This window comes from Phodopus roborovskii, unplaced genomic scaffold (genome assembly GCF_943737965.1).
Source record: "Phodopus roborovskii unplaced genomic scaffold, PHOROB, whole genome shotgun sequence".
Taxonomy (NCBI): Eukaryota; Metazoa; Chordata; class Mammalia; order Rodentia; family Cricetidae; genus Phodopus; species Phodopus roborovskii.
Genome location: NW_026126541.1, coordinates 15,325,638 through 15,351,060, shown reverse-complemented (window position 1 = coordinate 15,351,060; position 25,423 = coordinate 15,325,638). Strand labels below are relative to the sequence as shown.

At 40.2% G+C, this 25,423-nt stretch overlaps 1 protein-coding gene and 1 non-coding gene across 3 annotated transcripts in view; both read left to right on the top strand.

The window, feature by feature from the left end:
• The first annotated feature begins 434 nt into the window (after positions 1 to 434).
• The window catches only part of Slf2 (SMC5-SMC6 complex localization factor 2), a 52,627-nt gene continuing 27,638 nt past the window's right edge, over positions 435 to 25,423 (top strand). For both annotated transcript variants that reach the window (XM_051199977.1, XM_051199976.1), the window contains exons 1-10: positions 435 to 740; positions 3,550 to 3,593; positions 4,138 to 4,874; positions 6,309 to 6,363; positions 10,593 to 11,560; positions 12,545 to 12,615; positions 17,470 to 17,592; positions 18,373 to 18,540; positions 19,951 to 20,053; positions 24,958 to 25,033. In XM_051199977.1, coding sequence (XP_051055934.1) covers positions 601 to 740; positions 3,550 to 3,593; positions 4,138 to 4,874; positions 6,309 to 6,363; positions 10,593 to 11,560; positions 12,545 to 12,615; positions 17,470 to 17,592; positions 18,373 to 18,540; positions 19,951 to 20,053; positions 24,958 to 25,033 — 2,485 coding nt within the window. In that variant the 5' untranslated portion in view covers positions 435 to 600. The remainder of the gene's footprint in view (positions 741 to 3,549; positions 3,594 to 4,137; positions 4,875 to 6,308; positions 6,364 to 10,592; positions 11,561 to 12,544; positions 12,616 to 17,469; positions 17,593 to 18,372; positions 18,541 to 19,950; positions 20,054 to 24,957; positions 25,034 to 25,423) is intronic.
• On the top strand, positions 14,195 to 14,297 carry LOC127233585 (U6 spliceosomal RNA). The gene has a single exon (XR_007835485.1). It is a non-coding gene; the product is annotated as a U6 spliceosomal RNA (small nuclear RNA).

The following is a 25,423-nucleotide window of genomic DNA, read 5'->3' as shown; positions in this document are numbered from 1 at the left end:
CTTTGGCCTAAGATGCTAAAGTGACTATGTAATATTAGCGCAGCTGTGCACTTGTGTAGCACAATCGTGACAACTGTTTGCCATCCTCACTGCAAACAGCTGCAGGCTCGGGTTTACTTCTGCAATCCTCACTCCTAGCCCTCGATCAGGCGGGTGTCGCCAGCTGTCGTATCACCGGCCACAGCCTCCGCTTTCCCACTCCCACGCACCCGCCAAGGCCGACGCGGCCCCGACGCAGAGGCGCGCGCCCCAGGCGCACGTGACGGGTCTGGGGAGGGCAGTTTTCATTCTCCCCTCCCCCTTCCAGAAAGCCCCGCCTCCTCCGAGCAGGCCGAGGCTTCCTATTGCATCACCACCAGAGTGACCCCCAGGTCAGCCAATAAAGACGCGGCACCTCAAGTAAGGCCCGCCCCCTGGCCGTCCTCAGGTTCCTTCCCGCTCACACCGGAGTCACTTCCGAAGAGAGAACCGCCATGAAGAGAGTAGGGGGTGCCGCCCACCTCTGCACCGACAGCCTCCCCGAGTCCCAGCAGCAAGACGGCAACCACGCACCCAGCTTCTCCAGCCACAGCTCATGCCGCCGTCGCCAGCGGCGCCGACATGACAAGGCGCTGCATGCCCGCTAGGCCAGGTTTCCCCTCATCCCCAGCCCCGGGGTCGTCGCCCCCGCGCTGCCATCTGAGACCCGGTAGTACCGCCCCTGCTGCAGCGGGAAAAAGAACAGAGATCCCTGGGGACAGGTACCGTGCAGGGGGCTTGAGACGGGGCCGGGTCGCGGGGGCACGGGTAGAAGGGAGGACTGCGGACCGCTGCTCTTCAGTTCCCGCCATCCTCAGCGAGCTCAGGCCTTGATATTCTGGGGCCTGCAGCCCTTGCCCCGCCTTCGCGCAGGGGCTTCTGGGAGTTGGAGTCTCCTTTTCTGTAGTTGGGGTGTTGCTTTTGGTCTAGTGACCACCAGCCTCGGGGGCTACGGAAAGCTCGCCTTAGGTAGAATGCTATTTTTATTCTTTTCGAGAGCTTGACCTGGTACCTCCCTACTCGATGTATCTGTTTAGACCGTTCTTATCATGGTGGTTTCTACACTGTGAGTGAAATTATGTAAGATGTGATAGAGAAAACCCACGAATTACTTTATAGTACAGTGTACATGATCATTCACACTAAAAACATTTTTGGAATGCGCCTGTTTTCTCATTGAGTAACTTTCTGCCTCTCTGAGAACCTTTGTTTTCCTTTTTCATTTTCATTTTTTTTTTCCCTTTTTTCGGTAAAGATTTTTCTGGGAGCTGTGTAATAATGGAGAGTTTCATCAAATGGCATCTTCTGACAATAAAACATGTTTAAATTATCTACGAACTTGGTACTGTCTTTTTTATTTTAATTTATAAAAGTAGTAACACGTTTTAAAGTAAATGTATGCTTTAATATTGTGACACAGACTCACAATCCTTTATCTTAATTCTGAAAGCCAGAAAGCTATGAAAAGCAAACGTTTTCATTAAGTTTTCTACCACAGCCTACTTGGGAGCCGAGCCAGGCTGGCCAGAGCTAATAATAAAAGGTTGTGGATGGTCTTTATTCTTCTGCGTGCTCATAAGCTTCGCTAGAGAAATAGTATGTTTGACTACAGGTTATAACACCAGACCCTACTGGGGACCATACATAATATATTCAAATTATTTCCTTCCCAAAAATACAATAAATCCAGAATTCTAACACATGTTTGGTGTCTGAACTTCAGATAAAGGTTTGTAAGGCTGTCATAATTTTTTTTTTTAACCAGTTATAGATAAGTCATGGACATTTCTGTGCATTTGAACTTAGGAAGCTATTCTTTTTACCTCTAGAAAGTTTCATTTATGGTTACATTATTTACCCAAAGTCCTTTTTCCCCCTCTTTCTGGTGTATTGAAGAGGAGTATTAGGGTTAATGCTTTAGGGGAGAGATATGTTGTTATATTTAGCAAAGAGGCATTAGTAAATCTTGATTTGAATTAGTTGTTTCTGGGTTCTTTTGCAGCTACCAACAATAGGGCATCATTTGTCTGCACTTTGCAGACTCTAGCATTTCTTTACTCAGTGGTGGAGTTAATTTACCTAATGTAATTTACTTTCTGTAAACAAAGGCCTATGTTCTATAACCTGTCACATTTCACTCAGCACTGTTTAGGTTCTAGCAACATACCTGTAGAGTCTAGATAAACTAGGGAAGATGTGACCAGTAAAATATAAGATAGAAAAGTAGATCAACCTTGGATTCGGATTGCTCAGGCTTTTCACTGAGTACTCTATCCTCATAGAAGAAGTGTTCAGACTCTGATAGCCTACCACTTACTGGCTTTCAGCAAAATAGATGTACTTCAGTAAATTATTTTATTTACTCAATGTTTTTTTACATATAACTTCTCCCCTTTCATAACTGACAACATGCATGAACAAATCAGAGTATAGGTTAGAGCACAGTAACCCATAAAAATTATTAAACCAATTTGGTTTTGGATTTTGTTTTGTTCTTTACTTGTTAACTTTCATATCTATTTTTCATTGTAAAAGGTTGTTTTTTGTTTGTTTGTTTTCTAATTTTACTTATGAGTGTTTTGGCTGCGTGTATATCTGTACCATGTGTGTGCCTGGTGCCTGAGGAGACCAGAAGAGGGCATCACATACCCTGGACATGGAGTTAGACATTTGTGAACAGCCAAATCCACTTCTCTGCAACAGCAGCAAGTGCTCTTATCACTGAGCCATTTCTTCAGCCCTCAAACTCTTTTTTTGTGTTTTTTGTTGTTTTTGGTGTGTATGAGTGTGAGGCGCCCCCTCCCCCCAACAAAGTCTCACTACTGGCCTAGATTTCACTACAGATTTGTCTCAGACTCACAGATACACTTGCCTCTGTCTCCTGGGTTCTGGAATTGAAGGTGTGTGCCACTGCTCCTGGCTAATCTTAAGGAATCTTAGATAACATTTGAAACACATGTTGTAGCTCCTAGTCTTTACTGTTTAGCATTTTATAAACCAAAAAGAGATTAGTGTAAGACTCATACATGCTCCTCTCTGCTTTTGTCTTGCGCATCCCTTTCAACTACCTCCCCAGATCAACTGGATTGTTCATTCTGCCCTCTGTTACTCTACTCCTGCTGCAAGTCTGTTAGAGCTTATGATCTCCACTACGTACCAGGTTTCTATTTGAATGGTATTTTTTGCCAATCACTGGAGGTTATAACAAATATAATCAGATGCTTCTTCCCAGGGTCTGCTACCCTAGCATGTAGGTGTGAGTATTTCCAGACTAAACAGGACTCATCAGTTCCCTAGATTCACACTTTCGTTTTGCCATTTTAGTACTATCTCATTTGTATTTATAGACTTAGAGAAAAATGGTTGTATTTTCAATTTTCTTGTAGCATAGCATAGTATGATTACCATTGTCAGAACTTGACTAGTTAATTCAGTTAGTAGAATCCAGCCTGTATTATATAAATTTAGCATTCATGACTGAATCTAAAATATTGAGGTTTTAATACTTATTAGTTGTGCTTTTATTTTCAGGAAACAATCAATCATAGATTTCTTCAAACCAGCTTCTAAACAAGGTATGCATATTGTTAATGTATTTTTGATGGGTTGTTTTAGAGGTGAAGAGGGTCTCCAGACTTTCATTGTACTGTTCAGAATTGAAAATTATACTTTTATAATGAAGATGTGATAAACATTAAGCCATCTGTTCTACATATTTAACATTTAAAATAGTCCAGTTTATAGTGTTGATATTTTATTCTTTTTTCCCAAGACAGGGTATCTCTGTGTAGCCCTGGCTGTTCTGGAACTCACTCTGTAGAATAGGCTGGCCTGAACTCAGGGATCTGCCTCCCAATGTTTATATTATCTTTATTCTCTAGTACATAACTCACAAATAGAGCCTTAGGGAGGTTAGATGATATAGCAGAAGGGCTTCATCAACATATACTTCATAAAAGGTAAACCTATTTAATTCCTCTCTCTTCCACAATGTACTTTATTACCCAAATAGCAATTGGCTGGAATTTTTTAGTAGCATCAATCCAGTTATGCATTGACAGTTAACTGAAACATTTTTAATAACACAACTTGTATGTGTTTTAATTGTGGCTGTTTTAGACAAACATATGTTGGATTCTCCACAAAAATCAAACATCAGATATGGAGGGAATGGAGGACCCATCAGTGGGACAGAACACTTTGAAAGGAAATTATCTTCACCAAAAAAACCCAAACCCAAACGAATGTCATCAGAGCAAAGTCCTATTTTAGAAGCTTTCATGAAAGGCGGGAAAGAGCACCACAAAGATCATGGTGTACATGAACCACGGCGGCCTTGTATGTCAGTCGGCTCCAAATATTTACTCCAAGGAACAGGTATCTATCCTCCTTCCTCTTACCGATTGCCCAAGGAGGTGAAGCCACGGAAGAAGAAACATAGGTCTCCAGAGAGAAGGAAGTCACTGTCCATTCATGAAAGTAACAGGGAGAAGAATGACAGAGATCGAGGCAAGACCAGTGAAGACTCCAGAAAGCAGGCCCCAGCAACAGAAGGTGACATCTTCAAGAACAGTTCCAGAAGTGTTAGTAGCAGAAGCAGCCTATCCCGGCACCACCCAGGAGAAAGCCCACTGGGAGCTAAGTTCCAGTTGTCATTAGCTTCTTACTGCCGAGAACGAGAGCAGAAGAAGTTGAGAAAGGAACAAATGGAACAGAGAATCAACTCGGAAAATTCTTTCTCAGAAACGAGCAATCTTTCCTTAAAATCCTCTAGTGTAGGGAAAAAATGTAAGCCAAGACATGAACACAGTAAACAGAATGATGCTGTACCTGGAAAGAGTAATCTTTCAAATCTGGTATGTACAATAATAAAAGTAGTTAAGTTTACCACCACTGTACCATGGTTAGCTCCTAAGTCTAAAGATACTTACTAATCTATAACATTTAAGGAAATGCAGATGCATAATTTGGACTGACACTGGTTTTATTATTATTATCAGTAAATTTCTTTCCCCTAATTTTTTCAGACCAGTAACAAAGATCTTTTCTAATGGAAAGTAAACATTCAGGCAAGTATAGTCATTTTTTAAAGTTAAGATTTCCAAAAGGAGGTGCTTAAGGAATGGCAAATGTAAAAGAACAGGAAACAATTTAGAGCAGTGCTTAAAATGTCCTCCGAGCAGTAGTAGAATTAGCAGCACTTGGGAATTTGTCAGAGACATGCAATCTCTGCCTAGTGAGAGACAGTGGAGTTGGAGCCCAGGAGTCTACAGATAACTGATGCACTGCAAAACTTCAAGAATCATTGTTCCAGATATATATCTTTGATTTATTTTATTTGAACCTGTATGTGGAGAAACCAGATCCCCTGGAGATAGAGTTACAGGTGGTTGTGAGCTGCCTGATGTGGGTGCTGAAAACTCAAGTTGCATAAGAGCACAACTTTTAACTGCTGAGCTATTTCTCCAGACCCATGTACAAATCTTAGACAATTATCTGATTTGATTAAGTATGGGTCTTGGAAACATAACTGATGACTTGGAAAACTGCCTGTATTTTTTAGTCCTATCATTTTTCTTTTGAGAATACAAACTCAAGATTAGCATCAAAGCTTACCCTCTTCCTTAGAAAGTTAAACTATGCTGTTGTACATAACCAAGTCCTGTCTCAAAAGCAAAAACAGTATAGAACTGGGAATGCAGCTGTGTGGCAGAGTGCTTACCCAGTATTTGAGAAGTCCTGGGTTGAGCCCCCAACACTGCCAAGAAGTGCGATGTTGATAAGCAACTATGAAACATTCAAATCAGTTAAACCAAAAACTGAATGTTCTAGGAGTGAATATGAAGAAGTCTTAGCATTGTGTATTATTAGAAGGTACTTGTAAATTTAGAGGCCTTTTTGCAATGAGATTATCCCTTTACTGCTAATGTTGTTAATGATCCATAGATGTAAATTTGGTTCATAGACTGTCTTCAACTATTGTTTTAACTTTTGCATTATTAATATAAATTACTGTTAGCTTGTGAAACAGACTTCATTTTTTTTGTTGTTGTTTTGTTTTGTTTTTGATGGTTTATGGTACAGATGGCTGTGTGTGCTTCCCTAGTGCTAGATATTGCATTCAGGCCTTGTGTTTCTAGACAAGCATTGTACCACTGCACCAGCCCATACCCTTCATTTTAAGATCTTTAAAGTTTGTTTTTTTTTAAGCTATCTCTGAATATAGGTGCTTGCTTTATTAGTCTAGAAATCTGTTCAAATGTAAATTCATGTTCTTTACTTCCTTATAGGAAAATGGACATCTCTCAAGAAAAAGATCATCTTCAGACTCCTGGGAACTTTCAGGTAGGTAGCATCAGACTTAAGCATACAGTTTCTAAGTAAGTTTGCATCTTCTTCATACCACTTTTTAAAATAAATTTATTTATATTCAGTTTCCGTCCTAGAATTAAATGTTTCATATAAAAAGTTTGATAAAATTACATTTCAAAAGAATAATATTCAGAGCTAGGTATGGTGGCACACAGGAGAGTCTAGAATTTGAAGTCAGCCTGAACTACGTTGAGTGAGACCTGACCTCAAAAAAAAAGTGCTTGAATTTATTCTTCATAATCTGTTGTCTTTATTTCTCTCTGCCTTCTTTAGAAGTTTCTAATAGTGTGTTTTAACAGTGTGTTCTATTGATATTGAGTGTTTCACTTCTGAATCCTTAGCTATACAAGAAACATAATTTTGATGTTAGATGTGATGGCACAGCACATACATGTAATTCTAGCACTCAGTAGACTGAAGGAAGAGGATTGCAAGTTTGGGGCTGGCTTGGGCTACAGTGGGTTGCTGTCCCAGAACAAATGAGCAGCAGCATATACTTTTAATCTTGGTGTACTGTTAACAATGCTTTGTATGAAGTTAAAACAAGATACTTGTTTATAATATTCCAAATGCAAAGATGCCTTTGTAATGTAACATCCCAAGGACATCTACATGATATTAGTATTTATTTTAATGTCTGTTCATTGAGAAGATACATCATAAATAGCTATTGTTAACTCAGAGACATGGTCTCTCTTTATAGCCTTGGCTGTCCTGGAACCCTGTATAGCTCAAGCTGGACTCAAACTCATAGAGATAGATGCTTCTGCCTCTCCAGTTCTGGAATTAAAGGCATGAGCTACCAGGACCACCTAACTGAGGAGTTAAAGTACCTTTTATTTTTGAATTTTTTCAAGACAGGGTTTCTCTGTGTAGCTTTGTAGACCAGGCTGGCCTTGAACACACAGAGATCCGCCTGCATCGGCCTCCCAAGTGCTAGGATTAAAGGCATGTGCCACCACCATCCAGCTTAAAGTATCTTTTCTTAACAGTAGAAAAATAGAACATTAAAATTTAAACACTGAAAATGAGCCTGATAAGAACCTGGTTTAGTGTTGTATAGTAGCCTGGGAAGTGTCATGCAAATGTTAAATCTCTTTTGCTTTCAGAAAGATCTGAAGCAACTTGAGATGACAACCATGTGTAAAAAGATTTAAAGTAGGGATCCAGAATTATAGTTGTAAAAAATTTAACATTGCAGAAACTTAATACTGAGAAATGAAAAGCCTAGATTTTTCTGCCATAACTTTAAACTTTGGAAAATGAACTGTACGAATTGTTCCTGCATTCAGGAAGATATATTCAGGAAACTCACTGTGTTCCTTGTGGCATTATATGTAATATTAAAAATGGAGCTGTACATGGTAGTTCATGCCTATAATCACAGCCCCTAGAAGGTAAGTGGTTTCAGAGGCCTGTCTCAGAAAACAAAAAGGTGTTAGAGAGATGCTCACTTGATGTTGCTTGTTGTGCAGAGCTCTAGTTTCTGTGTGTAACCTGACACATGGCAGGACTTACCTATAATCCCAGTGCTAGGAGGCAGGACAATCCCTGGAGCTTGCCTGACAGCTAGTTTTGCTGAATTGAGGAACTCCAGATCCAGTAAGAGACCCTGTCTCAAAAAAGAAAGTTAAGATTGATTGAGGATATCCAGTGTTGACCTCTGAGACCCTTCACACACTGGGGCATATACATACATACACACCTACATAAAGACTTGTGCATGTGTGGTTTGCATGTTCAAACATACACACAAAATACAAATGTTAAGTCTGATATTACACTCAAATGTGATAATGTAGAGATCTATACCTATATAAATTTATACTATTATTAGTTGCTACAAGTTTAAGAATCTTTTAAATATTGATAGAGACTTATGGATTTGGCCTTCCAAAGCCTTCTTTTGGCTTCATCTTAATTGGTCCTGGTACATTTGATAGTTTAATGACTAGTCTCCATAATTAATCAACATTAAATTTTTTTGACATTGTACAAGCTCAACTCATCTCTGACTTAAATACTTTATGTTAATAAATAATCAAAGTACTGTGAAACAAATATCCACCTTATAGACTAAGAAGTACTAAAAGAACTGAAAAATTTTCAGTTCCTCTACTTCCTAAAAGTTTAGAAAAGAGCACTTCGGGCTTGGGGAGGATGGCTCCCTGGGTGAAATGCTGCTATGCAAGCATGAAGACTTGAGTCTGGATCCCCAGCACCCATGTAAAAGCTGAGCTCAATGAGACATGCCTGTGATCCCATTGCCCAGGGAACAGAAAAAGATGTTCAGGAGCTCACTGGTCAGCCAGTCCAGCCAAAATGATGGTTCCCAGCTTCAGTGAAAGACTGCCTGCCTTAGAGACAAGGTGGACAGCAAAGACGCTGGGCATCAACCTCTGCTTCCACATGTGTACACACAAAAGTGTGGAGTCTACCTGAGGTACCAATTGACCTCAAATTCAAGATCTTTGTGCATCTGCTTCCAGAGTAGTATTCTCACAGGCATGGACCACTATGCCTAGCTGAAATAGTAACAACTCTTAGTAATTGACTTGTCCTAAAGTATTTTCATAAACAATTTTTGTTTGTTTCTAGGTACTTCTCACCAAATCAAGGCTTTGTCTTCTATCTATATATAAATGATTTGGCTTCCTAGTATAGTGGAGCAAACCCAGCTCTGTAGTTATTGTCTTTCTAATATGATACTTAACTACCTCAACCTTGTCTCTTAGTCATCTGATATCTCTTCCTACATTGTTTTTGTTGTTGGTTTTTGTTTTGTTTTTGTCTAGACAGGATTTTTTCTGTGTAGTTCTAGCTGTCCTGGAACTAGCTCTGTAGACCAGGCTTGCCTTGAACTCAGAAGAGATCTACGTGCCTCTGCCTCCTGAGTACTGAAATTGAAGGCATGCACCATCAACACTGGGCAAATATACAGTTATTAAAGTGTTTCTGGTTACAGCTCTTAATAAACACAGGCATCTGTAACAAAGTACTCAAGCTAGGGTAGCTTAAAACAACAAAAGTTATTACCTCATAGTTCTAAACAGCTGAGGTCTAAAGTCAGTGCATTGGTCAGGCCCTCCTGATTCCTCTAGGAGAAGATTGCTTTTTCACATCTTACAGCTTCTGGCGTTTGCTTGCAGTCTTCCCTTGACTTGTAACTGCATCAGTCAGTTAGTGGTATCTTGTAACTAGCATACCAGTCTTTGGCTCATTTTATAAGGCAGCGTGTCATTTACATTGACCTTGTTTTAATTCAGGTATGTCTGTGAAGATCCTGTTCCCAGTTAAGTTCTCATCCTGTAGTGCTGAAGGTCAGCAGTTGACCATATTTGGGAAGACACAGTTCAACCTGTGAGGGACATTTAAGAATTAGCAGTAGTCACTACATGGAACTACTTGGATGAGTTTATTTATTGGCTTAGTTTTTGTTTTGGTGTTTTCTTTTTTGAGACATGGTTGTCCAATTCTTCTACCCTCTTGTAGCCCAGACTGGGCCTGTAGTCATGATCCTCCTGCCTCAGATTCATTCATGTCTGCTGAGATTATAGGTATGCACCGCATTGCAGGGTAGAATTTATTTTTTGCCTTTTTTCTTTTTTGAGACAGAGCTCTCTGTGTAGTTTTAGTTGTCCTGGAACTCTGTGTAGACCAAGCTGGTTTTGAATTCCAAAGATCCTCTTGCCTTTGTCTCCCAAGTGCTGGGATTAAAGGCATGTACCACAACACCCAGTGAATTTATTTTTAAATAAGTTATTTATCTTCTTTTTAATCCTGTATCTGCTTATAATCTAAACCTCCCACACTTTTATATATAGAAGTATTTCATTTCTTTTATAACCAGGTGGTTTGGGGCCTGAAAAGAATATTCACTTTGAACAGAAGTACTCTAGAATCCCTTCATTACCTCCTGTGTACAAGGTCTTAAGTTTTAAGGAGTGATACCTTTGGTAAGATAGTAATCTGGTAGACTAGTGGTAAAAATGAGCATATGTTGTTAGCTCTAAATATCATGAATATCACTATCACTTCTCTTTTTTAAATATGTGTGTGTGTGCGTATTTGTATATATGTGTGTGTGTGTGTGTGTATGCATGTGCTAAACTTAGAATTTAAGCATTTCATCAGAGTGTTTTATGAATAAGCTTGAGACAGAACAGTTTACCTTTCACTGATATGACAAAAATTAATTTTAGGCTCTAAGCAGAACAAATTCTCCGACAAAAGAAAAAGGAACTCTGTGGACTCAGATCTGAAAAGCACAAAAGAATCTATCATACCAAAAGCAAAAGAGCCCTTCCTAGAGAAGCGTCCAGACACATCACATCAGAGAGAAAAGTTTATAAGACACATTGCACTGAAGACGCCCGGTGGTGTTCTGCGCTTGGAAGACATAGCCAAGGAACCTGATGATGAAAGAGGTCGTTCTTCTGCAGACGTGGCACCTTCACATTCTGGCCACCATTCTTCCAGGAATAGTGACCAAGTCCACGCAGCAAGTACCAAAGAGACTAAAATACAGAAACCCCACTTACCTTTACCTCAGGAAAAATCCACAATTAAAAGAGCTAGCAACCTTCAGAAAAGTAAACCAGCTGGCTCTGTGACATCAAAAGAGACAAAACTACCTTTACTTTCCCATGTTCCAAGTGCTGTTTCCTCTCGAGTACCATTAAATGCTAAAAATTGCACTCTTCCAGTTCCTAAAAAAGATAAAGAGCGTTCTTCCTCTAAAGAACGTTCTGGGCATTCTGCAGAATCCTCCAAACACAAGGAACACAAAGCAAAGACTATTAAGGCTGTTTCTAATGAATCTTCAGGGAAAAGTTGTGGGGGATCTTTGCATTCAGAGTACAGCCCTCCTACAGAGTCTCCCCCGGCTGCCTTGGAAGTTGTGCCGCGTGTCCCAAGCCCTGCAGCACCTTCAGATAAAGAGAGTTCAGGAAATTTCAATGCAGGTAGCAGTGCACTGAAAAGGAAATTCAGGGGTGATTTTGATAGTGATGAAGAAAGTTTAGGTTACAACTTAGAGAGTGATGAGGAAGAGGAAACATTAAAATCACTGGAAGAAATAATGGCTTTGAACTTCAACCAGACTCCTACAGCTTCAGGAAAGCCTCCTGCCTTTTCCAAGGGGCTTAGATCCCCGTCATCAGACTATATAGTAAGTAGTTCTGTGGTAGTTTGTCTTCAGTTGATGGGGAAAAGATGGATTAATTAAAGAAGATAGTTGTTAACTTTAAATTCAGTGTTTACCACTACAACTCATCATTAGACTGACTAACATGGGTATGAATTTCTCTTTTGGTAAATGAGTTCCCCATATCTTCAGTTTTATTATTGTAAATCAGTGGTCTCCAAACTTTTTTGATCACATGTACTTTTTTATTAAAAGGAACTTTAAGCATGTACCCCCAATATATATGTAACTTATAGATTCTATACATGTACCACTATAATACTGTGTACTTTTGAAATAAAGTATATACAAAAACAGAAGTTAGAAGGAAAAAGAAAAATTAAGTATTTTTCTGTGGCAGTTATATAGACGTTACTATAGATTAAGTTCTTCTGGAGTTTCTATAGAAGTTCCATATAAATAGAAGTTCTATTATTTTCTTCCTGCACCCCAATGGATCACCTTGCACACCCCCTGCTTTGGAGACCACTGCTGTAAATGAAGGTAGAGTGTAGAAATGTTGTTAATTGTGGTGTGCAATTTTATTTATAAAGTGCTTCATTCTATCTTGGGAGTAAACTGTATTAATTTTAAGATTTCCGTAAAGCTTGGTGGGGAAGGTGTAATATTCCATGGTAACACCTAAAAATTAGTAGTAGTTTGATTTCACTAAAATAGAATGCAGAAGCAAAGATAGGGATGCCACAGAGCCTTTGGGTGTTTGCATCCAGACTCTGAGGTTAGCAGGGTTTTACAGGCAGCGTCCCTCCTAATGGATGTTGGGATAAAATTGCCTGCAATATAGAATGCTAGATTTAAAGCATGATGGTGAAAATTTTTCCTTTAAGAAGGGTATCATCCAGACCCAGGTTACTGACAGAAAATAGTCATTAATACTCTGAATAACTTAATATTGCAGTTCTACTAAGGTAAGTTATAAAGTATTTTTTAAACCTTCTTTTTTTTTAGGAATATGCTCAGAGTGGAACTTATACAAATACTTTAGAGCGTCTTGTAAAGGAGATGGAAGACACACAAAGGTTGGTTAAAGTCACAATCTGTTAAATTTAACAAACTGCTTTGCTTATGTAGTTGGCTTTTAATTTAACTGAGAATGATAAATTAGTGTATATCGGGCTGGGGATTTTCAGTGGTAAAGTGACTGCCAAGCAAAGCCCAGAAATCCCCAGGGAGCTAGAACTAACATGCACTTGTAGAAGTACCAGTTCTCTTGTAACTGCTGTAGAAATATGATGTGCTTTCTTATTCGTGAGATATCAAAAGACACAAGGTTTTACACTATGTTTGTATTGCATCATTATTATTATAAATTCCTTTCTGCTTGTTGTAACAGTATCTTAACTGATATGCTTGATGAAAAGCATGGGTAGAATTTATTTTTATTGTGTGTGTGCATAGTTCATGCATGAGATTGCTAGTGCACGCTTGCTGTAGCATGTATATAAAATTCTGAGGCTAGCCTTGGGTGTCGGTCCTCACCTTCCATCGTATTGAGGCAGCCTCCTCAGTGCTGTGTGTGCCAAGCTAGCAGACCCATGAGCTTCAGGGTGACCTCTGTCTCTGCCTGCCATCTCCCCGTAGGAGCCCTGGGATTATAGACACTTACACTATGCATCCATTGCCCTTTTTTTTGGGGGGGGGGTTCTGTGTAGCCCTAGCTGGCCTCTTAATTTACAAAATTATGTGTGCCTTTGATTCTGCCTACTGTGTTCTGGCTTTTATGTGGATTCTGAGAATTCAAGCTCAGACCCTGATGCTTGTGCAGCTAGTACTATACTCACAGCCCTCACCACACAGCCCCAGATTTTATTTTGAATAGTACACGAACATCAGTGTAGCCATCATCACCACCACCTAGCTCCAGAACAGTCTTCATCTCAAACAGAAACTCCATGTCTGTTGCCCTTCTGTTCTTCCTCCCTGCCTTTGGCAAACCACCATTTTTACTTTTCTCCCTGCTTCTATGAAGTTGACTACTCTGGATATGCCATATGAGATTATTTAATAGTTTCTTTGTTAGATCAGGAGTATTGTACGTAGCATAATGCCTTGTTTGTAGTGAAAGTTGGGTCAGAATTTCCTTATTAAGGCTGACTATCCTGTCTTTCCTATATGCCACATTTTATTCATTTATCCATTAATGGCCACTTGGGCGGGGCCCATTTTTTGGCTGGTATAGGAGAAAAATGCTATGATTATGTGTGTATATATATCTTCAGCCCCCCCCCCCCCCAGTTATTTTGGGTATATACCCACACAGAGACTTAGTGAATCATGAGGTGATTGTGGGGCTTGGGGGAACCACCACACTGCCCTGCAGCAACTACAGCACTTTTATATAACCACCAGCAAGCAATGCATGAGGATTTCTTTCTCCACATCTTCTCTAGCACTTGTTATTTTTCTCGTTCACTTATTTTTTCCTTTTTTAATAGCCATGATTTTGATTGGCATTTTAAATATAATTTTGTGTTACATTAGGCTTTTCCTAATTTTTTAGTAATGTCTGTTCAGAGCCTTTACCTGTTTTTAATCAGTTAGTTTTTATTGTTGGCACAAAAGATAGGAGAGCCTTTTCTTGGGATGTTTTTATGTTGTGCTTGCTTAAGCAATGCATATACTAAAATTGGAACAATATAGCAAACATTAACATGGCTCCTATGCAAGGATGACAAAGATTTATGAACCTTTCTATATTTTTTTTAAAAATTATCAGCACTTGCCAGATGGTGGTGGTGTACAACTTTAATACCAACCAGTACTCTGGAGACAAAGGCAGGTAGATTTCTGTGAGTTCGAGGCCAGCCTGATCTACAGCGTGAGTTCCAGGACAGCCAGGGCTATTACACAGAGAAGCCTTGTCTTCAAAAAACAAATAAAAAATTAGCAACATTTAACTCTGAGAAAACCCAATTTTCATATAATTTGGATATAAACTGCTCTGAGTAAGGAACCACTCTTTGTTATAAATTGATTACACTTAGGGAAATGCTATGGCTGGGCTGGAACTCCTGGGTATAAAGTAGCCTACTGAACTGTCTCAATCTCTGTTGTAGCTGGGATTGCTGGATCATTATTAGAGGTACCCCACTACCCAGTTGTAAGGTGAATCATTTTATTTATTTTGGGGGGTTTTTTGTTTGGTTTTGGTTTTGGTTTTCTAGAGACAGGGTTTCCCTATCTCTGGCTGTCCTGGAATTTACTTTGTAGAGCAGGCAGTTCTCAAACTCAACAGAGCTCCCTGCCTCTGCCTCCTGAGTGCTGAAATTAATGGCATGTGCCATCACCAGTCAGCAGAAATAAACATTATAAAAAACAAACAAAAATACTCTGGTTTCTCTTCAGATTGTATAAATCTCTCACTTTTTACTAAAAACCAAAAAAAAAATTTTTTTTTTCATGTTTCTGGTATCAAGCATTTTTGTCATGTTTTCTTGGGCTGGGGGATGGTTATTTTCTTAGTTAGACATGATCTCACTATGTTGCCATAGCTGGCCCCAAAGGTTGGTTCTGCCTCTCAACCTCCCCAAATTCTGGGATTACAAGTGTGTACCGCCATGCCCAACATTAAGTACAAGTTTCAAAACTGATGCCCGAAATGACTGCTCATGTATTCCTATATCATGTTACTCTTTGGAAGAATAGTTTAAAATGATTATAAGCAGTCCATTTTATACATATCTGAAAACTGAGGGTCATAATTACCCCAATGAAATATATGTGACTAGCTGAATTTAGTGGCAATTGTTGTAATTCAAGAATTTGGGATACTGAGGCAGGAGGAATGCTACGAGTTCAGTGTCTGTCTCATAAGTAAGTGGATGGCCAGTGAGATGGTTCAGTGAGCAAAAGCACTTTCTGCTCAACACCAGACTTAATCCCTAAGACTCAGATAATGAAAGGAGGGAACTAACTCTTGAGTGGTCCTCTGGCCTACACACACACTTTGTATGTATGCACACACACACACATACACGCATGCAAATAAGGCTAATTTTGGTTGGTTGGTTTTGTTTTTTTTGAGATAGGATGTCACTAATTCTGACTGTTCTGGAACTCACAGAGATCTGCTTGCCTCCGATTCCTGAATGTGGGCATTAAAAGCATGTGCCTGGCTTAAATATGATTTTAAAAATTAAAAAATAAAAATTTTAAGCCGTGAGCCTGGAGACATGGTTCACTGGCTAAGAACATTTGCTATTCTTCAAGAGGGCCTGCTTTTGTTTCCTAAAGCCCATGTCTAGTAGCTCACAACAACTTCCGGGAGTTCTGATACTCTTTTCTGGCCACTATGGAGGCCACACATGGCACATACACAAATTAAACTTTGAATTAAAAAATTATGTGACTAGTTATAGACTTATTGCTAATGAGAATAGTATGCCTTATTTATTCAAATACTACCCATGAAACTAGCCCAGAAAACTTCATTTAAAGTTTAGTTAACAGGAGTAGATGACATGGCTCAGTGGCCTTGAACTCACAAAGATCTGGGATTAAAGGCATATGCCACCACTCCTGCTTTCAAAATCAATTTTAAGTCACTTTAAGTTTAGCTGACTGGATTACATTAAAGTTAATATATACAAATCTCAAACTTGTTAAACATAACTATAGAAAATTTTCAGACATTTAGGTTAAAAGTTTTTCCCTATGAATTTAGAGAAGTTGTTTAAAATTAAGCATTACTACATGTAGTGATACATACCAGTAATCTCAACACATAAGTGGAGACAGAAAGATCTCAAGTGTGAGGCCAATCTAGGATGCATCACAAGACCTATTTTAGTACATGTGCACGCAAACACAGGTAATAGCAATAATATCTTTCCCAGACCAAAGACAGAAGTAACATTTGATGTGATGCTTGACCCATCAGTAGTGAAAGAACAGTGAGTCTGTTGATGGCTTGTTTTCCTTTAGTCTCACCAAGAGTTTATGGTTGGGTGTTCCATAGTAAATGCTCACTCAGTGTTAGATGTGGTGGTGATAATAATAGGATGACCATGATGAGAACAAAAACCTAATTAACATCAGGGTGTTGGTCTACAAGATGTCAGTGAGTTTTAAAGACCGAAAAGAAAATCAAATTTGATCATTATTTACCATTATTCTTTTTCTGTTCTCTGGTTTGGACCGATCATTCTTAAATTTCTAGCTGTAGAGAAATATTCAAGGGTCTAGAAAAATGGCTCAGTGACTAAGCATACTGGTTGTTCTTCCAGAGGACCCAGGTTTGAGTCCCAGCACCCACTTGATGGCTCACAACCATTTGTGACTCCAGTGCTAGGAGATGCAACACCCTCTTTCTGGCCTCTATGGGCAATGCATGCACATGGTTCACAGACATGCATGTAGACAAAACATTTACCCATAAAATGGAAGTTTTTAAAAATAGTGTAATGTATTGTCAAGATATGATTTACCCTTTGTTCTAACAGAATTTGTTTAAAACGGAGTATATAGTAAGAGTTTTCCTTGGGGCTGCTTTTAGATAACAGCTAAAGTCGTCTGAGTTTCTGTTGGGTTTATTGTTGTTTTTTGTTTGTTTGTTTATTTGTAGGAAGTTGTTTGGTTTTTTGGTTGGTTGATTTTTTTTTTTTTTTTTTTTAAATACAGGGTTTTTTTTTTTTTTTTTTTCTGTACCTTTGGCTGTCTTCTGTCCTAGAACTGGCTCTGTTTTTTAAATAAATCGTAAGCCTATCCTGGTGTGTGTGCTGGTACTCCCAACACTTGGGACGCAGAGGCAGGTGGATCTCTATTGAATTTGAGACCAACCTGATCTATATAGAGTTCTAAGACAGCATGGAGAGAGCCTGTCTCAAAAATAAATAAATGTAAATAATGTATTATGACATTCTTTCAATTTTCAGGCTAGATGAACTACAGAAGCAGCTACAGGAAGATATAAGACAAGGCCGAGGCATTAAATCTCCTATCAGAATTGGTGACCAGGACAGTACAGATGATGAGGATGGCCTCTTGGAAGAACACAGGTAGTGTCTTTTCACACCATCTATAAGCTTCTAGTACTAGTTATCATTTTTTAATTTGGTTTTTATAAAATATCTGGCCACTGATGACTGGTTGCCCAGTATGAGATACACTTGGGTTTTGTTGAGAGGCAAACATTAAAACCAAGGTACTCGGGACAGTACTGGCATAAGCCTTTGATCCTGGTACTTGAGAGGCAGAGGCAGGCAGATCTCTGATTTCTAAGAGGTCAGCCTGATCTACAGAGCAAGTTCCAGGACAGCCAGACAGACACAGACAAACCCTGCCTTAAAAAGAAGAAGAAAGGTACGTGTCTTCACACTGAGATACTCAGTGGTTTTTTTGTTGTTTTGTGGGTCTTTAGTTTTGTTTTTTAGTTTTTCGAGACAGGGTTTCTTGTGTAACCCTAGCTGTCCTGGAACTAGCTTTGTAGAACAGGCTGGCCTCCAACTCACAGAGATCCACCTGCCTCTGCTTCACGAGTGCTGGGATTGAAGGTGTGTGCTACCACAAGCTTTAAGGAAGAGGGCAAAACATTCTTATTGAGACAGGGTTTCTTGATATATCCCTGGCTGTCCTGGAACATGATTGTACTGAGACAGGGTTTCTTGATATATCCCTGGCTGTCCTGGAACATGACTGTGGGCCAGGTTGGCCTTGAACTGACAAGAGTACTGGGATCACAGGCATGCACCACCACTGCTCAGCTGACTGCCTTCATCTTTAAGTACAAAACCATTTGTATCCTAACTCTTTGATATTCAATTGTCTTTGTGTTTCAGGGAATTTCTAAAGAAATTTTCAGTTACAATTGATGCTATTCCTGATCATCATCCAGGTGAAGAAATATTTAATTTCCCCGATTCTGGAAAAATTTTCAATCAGTATACCTTAGATTTAAGAGACTCTGGTTTTATTGGAGAAAGTGCTGTGGAAAAGCTTATTCTCAAGTAAGTAAATTGTAAATATTTGGGGTTTTGGCTGAAGAGATGGCTCATTGATTAATTATACTTATTGTGCACATCTTTAATCTCAGCACTCAGGAGGCAGATGGATCTCTGAGTTTGAGTGTTTTAGTTCTAGGTCAAGTCAACAGCTAAGAATAACCATCACAGAGACAAAACACCTATACACATAAACTAAAATCTTTTTTTTAAAGTTGCTCTTAAAAGCTTCAGTTGGGGACTAGTGAAAGAGCCTGCCTTTGCCTCCTGGGTGCTGGTATTACCATCACATCAACACAGATTTTTCCTTTTGTTTACAGTGCTAGAAGTAAAACCGAAAGCTTCAACCATGGTACATCCCTTACGTTTTATTGGCTAGGATTAAGATCTATATGTAATGGCTGGGAATGTTGCTCATTTGGTAGAGTGATTATGTAGCATATACAGGCATATACAGCATATACTGTGTGATCTTCTGCACTTGGTTGATAAAGGTGAAAAATGAGAAGTTCCAAGTGGTCTTCATTTGCAATGCAAGTTTTCCAGCTGTCTGGGCTACAGGAGATACTATCTCAAAGTGAGGAAATGATGTAAAATCCAGCCATTGCAGTTTGCACCTATAATCCTAAAGTTGTTGCGGCAGGAAGATTGCACATTTGAAGTCGCCCTGAGCAAGACTTTGTCTCCAAAAGACATATTCCCAGTACCACAAAAGAAAGGATCAGTGCTGATAAAAGAGTAATAACAGTGGCTGTCAAAATTGCAGAGGCTTAACCAGATTTGTTTTACTTCATGTCTAGGAATTCCTGGCTCTGGTGTATTGTTTTTGCCATGTTTTTTTTTCTGCATGGACAGTGTCTTATTGCTTAATAGTGCCAGCTTTGTGTTCAGTTTCCCAGAAAGCACATACAACTTGTGCTTGATTTCTGCTGATTGACTGAACTTCAGTTAGCAATGCCATACATAGCAAGTGTTTTTGCCCAGGTAAATTTCAGAACTTCGGTACCATTGAGAAGACAAAACACAGATTATTACTGGGGGACCGCTCTTAGGCTCAGCTCAATGCCTAGACTAGGATGGGTCTCAGTGTGTGGCATTTCAGGTCTAGAAAATAATGTGGATTCTGGTGCTGAGTTTTAGGAAGTTCATCCCTAAATTGACAAAAGCCCATGTCCTGAGACTTGGTAGACTCTGAGCGCTGCATGCAAATGTACCTTTGTCCACAGAGGAATCTGGAGCCCATCGACTGAGTCAGCTAGGCTTTATTTGATTTTTTTTATGTAAACCTCTTCCATGTTATTATGGAATGTATCTCCATTGACTGAGGTTTGCTTACTCATTTCTCTGATTGTGTCAAATGTGTTGGTGCTTGAAGTGTTTTACCATGGGTAACAATCATTAATCTCCTGTTTTCAGATCAGGAAAAACAGATCAGATTTTTTTGACAACACAAGGGTTCCTTACCTCTGCATACCACTACGTCCAGTGTCCTGTACCTGTGTTAAAGTGGCTGTTTCGGGTAAGAAATATTTGGGGCTTATTGTGGATTCCTGCTATATTTCCTACTCAATAAATTTCTAGGATACCTCAGTAAACTAGTAGGATGCCTCAAGCCTGACAACCTGAGCTCATTTTCCAGGTCCCTCATGGTAGAAGGAAAGAACTACCTCATGAAAGTGGTGCTCTGGCCTCTATGTGGATCATGTGCACACACACCCCTCACACACACAACACAAAATGAATAAATGAATTTTTTTTCTAAATTTCTAAGTGCAAACCCAACTGTTTCTCTCCCCTGTCCATTCTTAAATCCATTTATATATTTTCCTTTTTTCCTGTTTTTTTAGGACAGGGTTTCTCTGTGTAACAACCCTGATTGTATTGGAACTCACTCTGTAGACCAGGCTGGCCTCAAACTCTCAGATCCTCCTGCCTGAGCCTCCTGAATGCTGGGATTAAAGTCATGCACCACTATGGCCAGCTGTATCTTCATTTTTGTTTTATTTAAGCAGTGTTGATTTTATATATTGTTTTGGTGTTCATCTAGATATGTTGAACACGAATGCATACATTTACTACTCTTGACATATCAGGCAGATAGTAATTTGAAATTTAATACGGTGCTTTGGTGGCCTCTGTTTCCAATGACACCCAGTTAAGGGAAACTATTCTCCTTCAAAGGTCAAGATTCATGTCACATTTTTCTCAGGTTACTGCAGTGTTCTACTTTAATAAAATTTTAGGTGTATAGAAAACAATAGGAGAAACAGTTTTTAAGTATAAGAGGATATTTTACACTATGCAAAAGTTTGCCTTCTCAGCAAAGGAGATGTCTCAATACATAAAAAATCTTCCTGCACAAGGGATCTAAGTTCAGACTCGGAGGACCAGTCTGCATGCAGTGAGTGGCAACACATCTCTGCAACTCCAGAGCTGGAAGTGGGTACAAGGAGACCCTGGAGGCTCACTGGCTGGCTATTGTAGCTGAATTAATAAGCTCCAGGTTCAGCAAGAGACCCTTTCTCAACAAGTATGATAAAATGGGCTGGGCAAGAAGGCTCATTCAGTAAGGATGCTTGCCTCCAAGCCTCACAACCTGGATTCAGTCTCTAGATCCCATATGGTAGGAGACAGCAGGCTCCAGAGGTTGTCCTCTGATGACTGGCTTGCCATGGCATGCATTTGTTCCATCCACCTCCAATCAGTGAAAGTCAGAGTCATACAGGAAGACAGCCAGTGTTGACCTTTGTCTTAATGGGGCCTGTGTGTGCCTTCATGTTCGTACACATAAAAGTCTTGTCCTAGAAATCCTATCTTTTAAGATGGTCTTACTATTATGTAGCCCTCCTGGCCTGGAACTCACTATATAGACCAGGCCTCCACCCAAAGAGATCTACCTTACCTGTTATTGGATGGGCTGGGGAGGATGAGCCAGCAGTTAAGAGCTCATGGGCTGCTTTTGCAGAGGACCCAGGTATTACTGACATCAGAAAACTCCATTGTATGTTGTCTTAGAGTCTCTGTTGCTGTGAAGAGACACCATGACCACAGCGACTCTTTTAAAGGAAAATATTTAATTGGGGCTGACTTATAGTTCAAAGGTTTACTCCATTATTGTCATGATGGGGAGTATGGCCGCATGCAGACAGACTTGGTGCTGGAGAGGTAGTTGGCGCATGCCTTTAATCCTAGCACTCAGGAGGCAGAGGCAGGCAGTTAGGGACCAGCCTGGTCTACAGAGTGAGTTCCAGGACAGCTAGGACTGTTTCACAGATTGGCAGGCAGCAGGAAGAAGCTTGGCAAGATCATAGGAAACCTCCAAGGCCACACTTCCTGATAGTGCCACTCCCTGTGAACCTATGGGTCCATTTTCATTTGCACCACCTCACATAGGAAGACATAGCATTTCTACTCTGAACTTTGAGAATAGTCTAGGAATCTCATGTTTAGCAAGAATCAGACATTCTAGTATACTCTTCTCTTTAATTCTTGTATGTGGTTAGCACTTTTTTAGTGTCAGCTATGCCAGGAACTAGATGGAACGGCACATAAAACCCACATTCTAACATGGAAAAGATGGGGAATAAGATTGTACAGTTGTTTGTTTGTTTGTGTAACCAGCCTGGCTGTGCTGGAACTCGCTCTATAGACCAGGCTGGCCTCAAACTTAGATCTGCCTGCCTCTGCCTCCTGAGTGCTGGGATTTAAGTCATGCTCCACCACCAGCTAGCTGTCTTCCTTGAAGGCAGCCAGGACATAGTTATTATTCTCCCTTGTGTCTCTGGTGACAACCGAACATCTTTTTAAGGTGTCTTAGTTGGGCGTGGGGAATTGGCAGTGGGTGAAGTGCTTCTTCCTTCACAAGCATGAGGGCCTAAGTTCAGGTTAAGACCCCAGAAGTCACGTAAAAGCTGTGCACAGCTGTACACATCTGTAATCCCAGCAGAGCCACGAGGAGAGTAGAGGCCAGTAAATTGGGAGGGAGTTGCTGAATACCCACCTGATCTAGGGAGAATGGTGTGCTCCAGGTTCAGTGAGAGACCCTGTGGTCTCTCTTCAGGATAATTTGAGCCCGAACAACATGAAACCGTCTCAAAAGTAAAATATGAATGAATTCTGTTTCACAGTACACCTGTCCAGCCTCTGTGCTGTCTCTCCTGTGATAGGGCGATCCCCTAAAACCATAAGCCAAGTTAAATCCTCTCTCCCTTAAAAAGAACGGTTGCAAAGTGGGTTCATGTGGTAGTGCTACGGTACACCCTAGGAGATAGAAACAAGAAGATCAAGCCTTAATAAGGCCAATTTTAGATACTTAGCTAAAGTCCAGCTAAAATGTATGGGTATATTTTTATTTGTAACTTCAATTACTAATTTGTAATTTGATTTTCCTGTGTCCATGCTTAAATGCAGAGGCCAGGGGTCAACCTTGAATGTTGTTCCTTAAGTGCCACCCACTTGTTCTTTGAGATAAAGAATCTCTTATTGGCCAGGGCTTGCTGTGTAGACTAGGCTACATGGATGTCTTTGTTTGGTTTCTATTGCTATGAAGAGACACCATGACCACAGCAACTCTTACAAACAAAATCATGTCATTGGGGCTGGCTTACAGTTCAGAGGTTCGTGACAGGAAGCCGAGAATTCTACAAGTGGGTCAGCAGGGAGAGTGACACTGGGCCTAGCTTGAGCTTCTGAGACCTCAAAGCCTGCCCCAAGCATCACACTTTCTCCAGGGCCATGCCTCCTACCTATGAGCCTATGGGACCATTTTCACTCAAACCACCACGCCCAGCAAGCCCCGGGAATTCACCTCCCTGTACCTCACTAGCATTGCAATTGAATGCACAGAACATGGCAACTGGCTTTTCCCTCCACAGGTTTTGGTGATTGAACTCAGGTCCTCTTGCACAGGAAACATTTTACCAACTAAACTATCTTCCCGGCCCTATGTGATTTTTGCCTATGATCATTTTAGGAGCAGTCTTTTTCTTTATGGTTTGGGGTGATGGGAGTTAGAAGGTGTGCGTATGCATGTGCACAGTCATGTATTGGCTAGGGGTTGACGTGGGTGTCCTCGGTTTTTTTTGAAACGGGTTTTTTGGAGCTCACTTACTGGCTAGACTGGGTTGACAGATGAATTCCAAGGATCCTTGTGTCTTTCCCCAAAGCTGAGGATTACAAATGCATATCACCCAACTGGGGAGATGGCTCAGTAGTGAAGAGCACTGTCTGCTCTTCTACAGGACCCAGATTAAATTCCCAGCCCTACCTGGCAACACACAGCTATCTAAACTCCAGTCCCAGAGGATCCGATGCCCCTTTTGGCCTCCCTGGGAACTGTATTCATGTGGTGCACAGACATACAATCAACAAAGCACTCATACACATGAAAGTAACAAACTACAAAAACCCAAATGTACAATACCATATTTGAGTTTGCTTGTATTTTGAGGGAGGTCTCACTACATATAGCCCTAAATGATATGGAACTCTTTGTAGACCAGGCTGGCTTCAAACTTAGAAGAAATCTGCCTGCCTTTGCCTTCCAAGTTATGTAATTAAAGGTGTGCACCACCATACCCAGACATTCTTGGGGTTTATGTGGGTACGGAGGATAGAACTCAGGTCCTCATACTTGTTCACCAACACTTGGACAACTAAGTCTCCCAGCCCCTCCTTTCTGTTTAGTTTGGGAGTGGTGCTACAGCATAGAAAAGTAACTTTATAGTTACAAGTAGAAGTTATAAAAATAAAAACACCAGAAACCAAATAGCCTGTTAGAAGGAGGCCTGATCTGAGACTAGACGGTGTTTGGTTCCAACTCCTTTGTATCTGTTAGTGAATATGTGTCTCATTGGTGAGGTATTGGTCTGTTTATTTATACATACAACTATTTTGGAAGTGGGATGTCACTCCTTTGCCCAGCCTGTACTCACATTTATACTTTTCCTGTCTTAGCCTCCTAAAGAACTAGGATTAGTAACATTGTCCATATCACCAGTGTTGTAATTTAATAGAAGTGGCGCAAGGAAGGAAGAAAGAAAAGCCATGGGACAGGGTTCAAGCAGAGGGGTTTGGTATTAGGGAAAGGGATCATAAAAAAAGGGAAATGGGAGGGAGGAAAGCAGCCTCCAGGGACAGGAGCAGCAGGATAGAGGGAAGAGGGGGAGGGGAAGGGGAAGAGACAGAGAAGGAGAGAAGGATGGGAGGTGGGCGGGCCCTTTTCAAAGGGAACATAGTGAATGTGCTCAGGTGGTGCTCTTAGTGCCTGCAGCTTAGGGTGTGTCCTGTCAGAACCCTAAGGACAGGCCACTACGGATACCTGAATACTAACAACCAAACTGAAGACAGCTTTATATAAGCATAGCAAATATTAAACTCATGTTTTCTTTCTTTCTAATACTTTGTTATTTATGCCTTTTACAGATGATGTCAGTTCACACAAATTGTATTGTGTCAGTACAAATTTTAAGTACTTTGATGGAGATCACCATTAAAAATGGTGAGTACATAAACTGATTTGTAGTATATGCTGTTATTTATTTCATGATCTCTTTCATTTTGCTTAATATTAGAATTGTGGTTTTGTTTGTTTTGTTTTTGCTGGTACTAGAGATTAAACATGGGTCTTCCTAACTCTTGAGTTATTTTTTTGTAATCACACCTTTTTAATTTATTAATTTTTATTTTATGTGTATTGGTGTTTTGCCATGGGTTTCAGGTCCCCTGGAACTGGAATTAGACAGTTCTGAGCTGCCACATGGGTGCTGGGAATTGAACCTGGGTCCTCTAGAAGAGCAGTCAGTGCTCTTAACCACTGAGCCATCTCTCCAACCCTCTAATCACTTATCTTTATTTTTAAAAAGAAATGAAATACCCATCAAAAACAAAT